The 8,837-nt window shown below is 39.5% G+C and overlaps 2 protein-coding genes across 3 annotated transcripts; both read right to left on the bottom strand.

Annotated features, from left to right (window-relative positions):
• LOC130494588 (protein ROLLING AND ERECT LEAF 2-like) lies at positions 1–3,215 on the bottom strand. The gene is made up of 6 exons (XM_057006598.1): positions 3,067–3,215; positions 1,609–2,616; positions 1,460–1,531; positions 1,159–1,373; positions 859–1,082; positions 1–792 (listed from the first exon to the last, which is right to left on the bottom strand). Exons 2-6 carry the CDS (start codon positions 2,603–2,605, stop codon positions 132–134), a joined length of 2,169 nt encoding a protein of 722 aa, XP_056862578.1. The 5' UTR covers positions 2,606–2,616; positions 3,067–3,215; the 3' UTR covers positions 1–131.
• Positions 3,216–4,100: 885 nt separating this feature from the next.
• Positions 4,101–7,724, bottom strand: LOC130510193 (protein FAR1-RELATED SEQUENCE 3-like). 2 transcript variants are annotated; one of them, XM_057006600.1, is made up of 6 exons: positions 7,586–7,724; positions 5,401–7,471; positions 5,224–5,313; positions 4,929–5,078; positions 4,443–4,559; positions 4,101–4,352 (listed from the first exon to the last, which is right to left on the bottom strand). In XM_057006600.1, exons 2-6 carry the CDS (start codon positions 7,435–7,437, stop codon positions 4,308–4,310), a joined length of 2,439 nt encoding a protein of 812 aa, XP_056862580.1. In that variant the 5' UTR covers positions 7,438–7,471; positions 7,586–7,724; the 3' UTR covers positions 4,101–4,307. The 2 variants fall into 2 exon arrangements, with proteins under 2 accessions (XP_056862580.1, XP_056862579.1); XM_057006599.1 differs by having other exon boundaries at positions 5,401–7,475; positions 7,586–7,713.
• Between the last annotated feature and the right edge of the window lie 1,113 nt (positions 7,725–8,837).

Genomic DNA, 8,837 nt, shown 5'->3' on the forward strand with positions numbered 1-8,837 from the left:
TGCTTGAAGCAATTTTCTTATAATAGATACCTCTCTAGCATTTACAAATGTTTAATCCAATTTGTCTCTTTAAAACCTTGACCTGTCACAAACTCCATTCTTACCAGAAAATGAAAAAAATAAAATAAATCTTAGTTACCCTGGGAATAAGCCTTCATATGCTCGTACTTGTTCTTGGCTTCTTGGATACCCTTCTTAAGTTCCTCATACAATTTCACTGACAGTTCTGCAAACTGGTTGAGCTGGCCAGCAAATCCTTCCAAGCTTGTCCTAAACCGATCAAATCCCGGACCACAATCTTCCAACGTCTCATCTTGCAACAGGTGATCGTTCTGGTTCTCGCCAGACCGATGTTTCTTGTTGCGATTCTTCTCCTGCCGTGGCAAGAACCTGGCAACATCAGAAGCAAGCGCTTTGATGGAGCTCGAAACCTCTTTGGTAGGCAAAGCTTCGAGCTTCTCTAGCCAGATTCCACATGTTGCGTAAATGGGAGGACCATGGTTCCTCGGAGAGATTTCTGGCACGCGCCTTTTCCGCTTGGAGGATCTTTGTGGTAAGGTGACACATTTCTCCAGCCATTCGTTTATAGCTTTAATATATGATCTTTGACCTGTGATCCACTTTGTGAAGCTTGAAGCCAACCCCCTGAGTTCATCTTCTAGGTGACATGTTACTTGTCTGTGCAGCTCTGACTGCATGTTGAGTTTAATGTTACCGCTTCTGTGACACGCTGAGATTAACCTAAACTGAACCTTGTGGCATTCCAACATCACTTCCCACATTCGACTCAACCTATTTACATCCAAACATAATGATCAAATATATATAACAAGGCTCTCAGGTTCTTATACAACATACCCTTCAATGAGTTCTTCGAGTTGAGGTTGGAGCTCTTTGTCACGGAGCTCTTCAATCCGTCTGGATATTGAGTCGATCCTGTGAATAGCCACTCTGATTCTGGAGTGAAGGTCCTTGACAACTGCACGTGTCTTGTCTATTGTTTTTGAACCTTTGCCTTCTGATTCAAGTTCTCTTAAAACTCTGCATTTTTCGTCATACTCACTCCGCACAGTTTGACTCCCCTGAATCAAAAACACATTATATTACATACTTTGATTATATTTTCTTGAATAATGTATTTAAGGAACTCTTAAGTACCTTAACTTCATCATAGAGCTTCCGCTCCCATGCATACAGTCTGTCTAGGGTCGACGCATGGCTTCCAGCAATCATGCAAATGTTTTCAAAGAGATTGCTATTCAGCTCTTCCACATCATCACTATTCATTCCTCCCAGAGGATTCATAGAAGATGAGGATCGAGATGATTCAGTCCTATGCCAGGTCAAGTATTTCACTGAGTCCTGAGCAGGCTCTGCACAGACAAGCTCAGATTGTAACCCACTCCATCAAAATCAAAAACAGTTAAAAACCCAAAATGTAAATAAGCACCACTTTTACCTTCTGGTACATCTTTGGGGTCTTCCCCACAAGTCAGACAGGTTTTGAACAGTGATGATGCACCAGAGCCACCTGCAAAAAGCAAAGGCATGTGGTTGAACTATTATGAATCCCAAACAGTAAGCAAGTTACAAGCAGAGAATTATTACTTTCTTTTGATGGAACAATGGGACGGAAATGCAATTTGTTGGCTTCAAGCATCCTAGGGACTTCTTTTCCAGTCTCTGAAGCTTTGACAAAGAGCAACTCTATCTCTTTCATGCTTGACAAGAAGTCCCTTGGAGGAAGCTTGTTGTCGGTGCGATCTCCCTCGTTTGGTGTTTTGTTCACTGGAGTAGAATCTGCCAATGGCGTCACTGGAGGTGATAGCTCGGGAGTTTTGCTTTTCTCGGAGTCGCTTTCCACTCCATCTCTTTGAGGAGAAGCATCACGACGCACTCTGTTGAAGTTTTCAAAGCTTCTCACAAGTGTATCACTTGTCAGCTCCTCATCAAACTCATCATCAGAGTCTCTGGACTCTTCCCTTTCTTGAAAAGAAAAGTTGTCACCATCTTCTTCTTCATCATCATCCTTTCCCTTGCCACGAGGAGACGAAAACCGGTTGTCAATCGGATGAGAAAGACCAAAATAATCCCAAGGAGGCGTCTCAGGTGGCATGGAACAAGAAGATTCTGATTCCATCTTTTCCATAGACCTTCTGCTCTGTGGGATGATACTAGACGAGGTGACAGTAGCGACAATAGAAACAGGCGGTTTCTCTTCCACTTTCTCGGAAGAAAACCCTCTGAATTTCATATGATTGATCTGGAAGAACGGACGGGAACTAGGAGGAGGAGGCGAGGGCGAGGGAGAATACGTGTCATTGTGAGAGTAAGAGAAATGAGATCCTGATTTCTCAGTTAAAGCGAGAGCTTGTTCTGGTGTAGTGGCACTAGTAGTGGAGGTGTACAAGGAAGATTCAACTGGAACTTCGGTCTCTGCGAATTTCCTGAGGGCAGTTCCGGTATTCTTAAGAGACTGGACGTATGAAACGTGAGCAGCCGCTAACAAACATCTTCCATCGAGTGCTTGTTGCACGAATTTTTTTCTTTCTCGACATAGCTGTAAGGCTTTGTCTTCATCTATTCTAGATGTTGTTGCACCCATTGTTTTCCAATCTGTACATATGTAAAGAAAAGAGTTAGAGAATTAGAGTTTGAATCTAATGTTGGAGGTGTGGCACAGAATCATTGTACTCAATACTGAATCTGGAAGAAGAAACACAGATGCATGAAAAGGGTAAAACTTTTCACAAGAAAACGCATATCAGAAGAAGTCAGTTACAGTTGCATTAAACCAATAGAAGAGAAACAATCAGAAATCACACACCAAAAAGACAAAACCTTTCTCAGCTAATCGAACATAAACAATCCAGTTCTGGTCATATACCGTAAACAAATACCAAAGTAAATTGAACAAAAATCAAGGTGGGGTTTTGTCAGCAAAAAGGAGAGATTTTAATAGAAACCCAACTGAAATTGGGGAACTAGATTAGAGTAGAAGAGAACCTAGAATCGAGTGGCTATCTACGCAAGAAGCAGCGGAAAATGGAGAAACAGCGGTATTACCTAAAGAGTGCGAATTGAAGAGAGGGAGAGGTGGTTGAGCTTTTTTTTAGTTATGCGAGAGGATCAAACATAAACGTCTTACAGTAGCGAGAGAGAGAGAGAGAGAGAGAGAGAGAGAGAGAGAGAGATCTTATGAGGAGGAGAAAAAGGGCAAAAAGTGTGACACATGCAATAAAGCATCTGCTTGCTTGTAAAGAAATTGACTCAAAACGGTAACTTTCTCTCCAGGTGTTGTTACTCTCACCGGTCACTTTTTTTTACAGTTCTCTTGGTCCTTTTTCCCTATTTTTGGGTCAATAGTCAAATATGTATTAGGTCTTTGTATGTGTTGTCAAAAAAAGACTTATGTTTAACCTACTAAACTAGATTCTGACCCGTTCGTACTTTCGAAAATACATCTTTGATAACCCCCAAACATTTCATCGACAAACTATATAGTTTGGTCGACGAGGATTAAGGTTCAGCTACATGTTCATGAAGTGTGAGAGACGATCGAACACGGTTCAGATGATCAAAAGAAAAACGATGTGGCAATTGTTCTTTTGTTTCAATCCATTCCCCAAACTTTGATTTTCCAGGTGGGAAAAAAACTACATTGAAACTAATGTAATGAGAAAATGATGGCAGCTATCAAGACCTAGATGCTCCAGAGGAAGAGGTAACCGTCGTTGATTACAGGAGCTTGTAGACACATGGTGACCGAGTCTACCCGTTCGGGTTGAAGGAATCAGTGTTAGAGGGATTAGCAATTTACTTGTCCTTTGATGTATGTATTCTTTTTGTTGTTTTGGCATAAGGAATGCAGTCGCTATATTTCCTTAGCTGCTTTTCATGTGCTTTGTTGTCTGTTGGACGATGATGTAAATGTGTGAGAATTCTTGTCCCATATTGCGTCTCATCAAGCATCATTTCTTACTTGGATCTTTTATTGTGTCCCTCAATGCTGCTTTCTTTTCAAAATAAAATAAAATAAATAAATCACTGTGACCAACCAAATCTAACGTTGCACTTCAAGCGAATGGGTGGTTCATCGATGTCTGAAAAAAGGATATATATACAATTCAAAGCCTGCCCTGAATCAAGACTCAATGCCCCCACCTGTTTCTCCACACTTGCACATATTACACATTGTAACGTACAACATCAATCACAAAGATTGAACACACGAATCCTAATGAGGGATCTTCCTTCCTACGTTTACAATTTTTTTTTAAAAAAATTTCCGTGGTTGCTTCTCTCTTTCACTTGCGTTGCTTCTTCCCTTGTGGTTCTGTCTGTAGCTCTCCCTGCAAATGCAAAGTTACAGTTTTAGAGTCTATATAAGTAGTAATAATATGGCTTTGTTTGTAAGTAAATAAAAGGAAGTGTGTACTTACAACAATAGAGAGCTGCTCACGGATATAAGCCATTGATCTCAACATTGCCCCTAGTGTATCCCTGGACACCTGAAATTTGACCTCTGATTCTCCTGTTGTTGTCTCAGTGTCTTGCAGCTGGAGTATAAGATAAACAAAAAGGTCTCAGTTGAGAAACTCTTTATTTCAAACAAAGAGAGACAGATAAACATAAGCAATTCCGTTTTCCCATGAATAATGCATCATGAAAGAATATGGCTACTAAAGCCTTTCATGAACATGAGTCCTCTATGTAGTAGTCAAACAAATTCTCCAGCTGTTTTTGTTGTTGCTTAAATTCAAGTGGGTTCCAAAAGAACAATTTTACATATGCAGACATGAAATAAATTTTCATATACAAATAGTGATTCTAGTCTTTGTTCAAGACCGGCCATTTACTTGAAAGTGACACACAGATAGAGCAAATGAAGCCTAAAGGAGAAGCTACCTAGAGTATAAGAAGCATACCTTCAAATTGATGACAGCTACTCTATTCGCTGGAGCTGAGAGTTGTTCGCTGATGTAAGCCATAGACCTTAACATAGGTTCAAGTGTAACGCTAGACAGCTGAAACTTGACCTCCATATCTGCCGAGGGAAACTTTCTGTAATCGTGCAACTGAAACACATCATAGAAAAAAAAAATCCTCACTTCTGCGGTCTATCACAATTTTGCAGGAAGCAACAAAGACTATTAATAAACTGTTCATTAATATGAACGCAAAAACCATACAGAAAACGTTTCTGGTTCGTGTAATGCACACCTTTAAATTGATAACTGCAACTCTACCACCCGGGATTGTATTCTTACTCTCCATCCCCCAAGTCATTGACTTAAGACAAGGAAGAGCTACCTGCAAGACAAGGCAAGTCAAATTATCACCCAAGTCACTGACAGAAAGAAAAAACAAATGACTCAGTGAAAGGTTTACTCTGGGTACCATATTCTCAGGAGCACCATCATCTCGGTGAAGGGATATCGGTGCCATACGCGGCAGATTCAAATCAGCAACAGACTGAGCTCTGGCCCCACCATCGTTAAGATTAAATCTGCGTGTCATTTCATCATGACGAGGCCACAGCAGAGGGGTTGAGTCAGATGCTGATAGTGAGGTCTTTGCATCACCACCGTGTGAGCTAGGAGGTGCAGCTCTGCCAACGCTTTTCCTGACAGCTGAAACCTTCTTTCCACCTTCTCTGAGTGCTCCTAAAGCAATATTATAAGTCTCAGGTGTAACTGCACCTTCCTCAGCATACTTAATGGCCTCGCGACATAAGTGGTTGTAACGGTGTAACAAGCCATCATCGCTAACACGCTCATCCATCTCCACAACGCTCTTGGCATTTCTGGTCCACCTTCCCAGAATATAATGCGGTGGCAAGGTGAGTATATTTGTGACGGTAAACACTGTCAGAACGTGTCGACAGAGTATCCCGGAATGCTCAAACATCTGACAGCTGCAGCTTGCTCTCATCTCCGGGTAGCAAAACGACACCATATAAGCTTTGTTGTCATTTTCAAATTTCGCAACCCTGAATGTGGTGCTGGTACCATCATCATCGATTCTGTTTGCAGTGTAAGCAAACGTCTCCACCAACTCTGCCTGAAACTTTTCAAAGATTCTCCGTGTATACAGATTTGCAGCCTGGCTCTCCATGGGTGATGGAGTCTTCAAGATTGGAGGCGTGTTGGCAGTGTCATGATCAGCTTCAATCTCCATCTCAAACCAGCTCTCCATAGCCCTTTCGTAGAGCCTAAAGAAGATGGGAAGAGTTGTCTGCTGATTCACATACCCATCAAAAAAAGAGCCTTGTGTAGTAGGGAAGAGTGCAGCAAAAAAGGAGTCTCGGAAATAAACAGGTACCCACTGAGCTCGAGCGTTATATAAAGAAGAAAGCCATTCATGTCTTCCTAAGTCATACTTGTCAACGATGGAACTCCAAGACGATTCGAACTCCTCTACGGTTTCAGTGAAGTTGATACAATTGTAAAGCTCCACCTGAAAGCTAGGATAGGCGAGAGAGACATGAGCCAGCTTATCCTGACCTTCTCTAAGCACATCCCACTTATTAATACAGTGACGAGCACCAGGAAAAACCTGAGAAGCAGCGATCTGAATGGCTCTATCTTGATCAGTCACCAAAGAGACGGGAGGGTGATCTCTCATGGCGGTTAGAAAAGTCTTGAAGAGCCAGATGAAGGAAGCCTCTGAGTCGTCAAGAATCAGCGCACAGCCGAAAAGTACAGCCTGGCCATGATGATTCACGCCAGTAAAGGGCGCAAAAGGAACAAGAAATTGACTGGATTTGTACCTCGTATCTAGCGTAACCGTGTCGCCGAAGCGGGAATAAGCAATCCTAGACCTCGAATCAGCCCAGAAGACATTAGTCATCTGATTATTATTATTATCATCATCATCGAGCTGAACGGCGTAGAAGAAACCAGGATTCTCGGCCTGCATCCTGTTGAAATACTCCAAGAGGTTATGCGCGTCACGTCCTAGCGTTCTCTTGGGATCCTTAGAGTTAGAAGCAGCACGACTCCCGCCGTCCATGGAAACATACATCATACCACTAGGCACGTTAGAGGTCGCGAAATGCCTGCGAGGGCGAAGACAGTGGAGCGTGTTGGGAGTGGCTAAGCCGTGGCTATGCTCTTTAACGAACTTGGTGACGACCCATTTGTGAGCCTTGAGCTCTATCCTAAGCATAGCATCGCAGATTTCGGCAGGCCTTCGTCTCGACCTTTTGCTGGTGCTACTACTACTACTACATACGAATTGCCGAGCAGAAGAAGAAGAGGAATCGGTGGGAAGGGAAAGGAGCTTGGAAGTGAAAGAGAGCTGCCTGGCGTACTCGTCGTAGAAAGATTTGGCTTCTTTCTCAGAATCGAACTCCATCCCAACACATGGCTCTGCTACTCCGATCTCGTCCATCTCTTGATTCACCATTGGGTCAACCAAATGTATATCATCCATCTTACTGATCCGCTTCCCACTAGGGTTTATCAATCTGTCTTTCAGATCCACCAGAAAACGCACGCAGAAACTTTCAAGTTTAGAGATGAAATCTCTCACACAAACTGCGAATAAATAAAGAAAGAAGGGCAATCGAACAAGGTTTTACCTTGATGAGCAAAGTTTCAAGAGACCAAACTCGGCGCTGTGTTGCGCCGAACGAGAATGAAAAAAAGAAAAGAAATTAATCTCCGTCGCAGTTGGGGTAAATTATAATGGTATTTTGCATAATCTTCCACAAAATGAGACAAAAAAACATCCACAAATTTAGTTGCAAAGATAACAACAAATATAATAATTTCAAAACGCGTAAGTTTAGTTGTAAAGTATGATATAATATTTTGTTCTGTTTTATTAAAAAAATATCATTCAGAATTTTAGGGGGATATATTCAATTTACCATTTGATTTTTAATGGAGTTTTAGATGATTTTAATAAGTTGCAGAGATTTATGTGATTTTTGTTAAATTACTCTAGAATATTACCTAAAACAATGAGATTTGAGTTTTATTTTTTTAAACAGTGGATTTCAGAGTACTTTACGAAATGTCAAGTTCAATAACAGTGGATTTTAAATGAGTTTTTAAAATTCATGTTTGAATAACAGTGGATTTGTCATTTTAATACAAAATCACCTGAAACTCTCGATTGAATACACCCTTTAATATATACTAAAATATTTTTTTCTTACTAATAAACACAAACAAAAAGAAAAAAAAGACCAAAAGAAGTTTCTTTAAAAGAGGTTACATTTCTTTACGTATATATAAATATAAACAGTTCTTTGTTTTTTAATTCGAACTTTTTATTTTCCTTTTACAAAAATTCTTTTTCAATATTTTTCAAAAAACAAATATTTCAAATTCTATTTTGAAATATTTTTTAAAAAAAATTATTTAACATTTAAAATATTTTTTAAGTACTAAACTCCACAATCTAAAACCCACTCTTTAAATTTATTATCTAAGACTATGTACAGTGGTTTTAAACACTCATTTCATTTTCAACACAGTTTTTTTTTTTCAACACAAATTTTATTTTCTAATCTCTACAATATTTAGTTTAATAAAATTCAAAATCCTACCATACCATTTTTAATTCATATTTTTATATTTTATAGTATGATAACTATATATTAATAATATTCTGATTGTAGTTAGCTTTAAAAGTATATAACAAAAACTTCTTTTATTTTATAAAACCTTTAGAAAATAATACTAAAATTAATATTATTAAAACGATTAAAATTTAGAATAACTTCATTTTAAGTTAGATATTTACCTGATTTTATTTTTAAATATACTAAACTTAATATTATTAAAATAACTAAACTTAAGATTAAATTATATGATACAGACACA

Source organism: Raphanus sativus, chromosome 3 (genome assembly GCF_000801105.2).
Source record: "Raphanus sativus cultivar WK10039 chromosome 3, ASM80110v3, whole genome shotgun sequence".
Classification (NCBI taxonomy): Eukaryota; Viridiplantae; Streptophyta; class Magnoliopsida; order Brassicales; family Brassicaceae; genus Raphanus; species Raphanus sativus.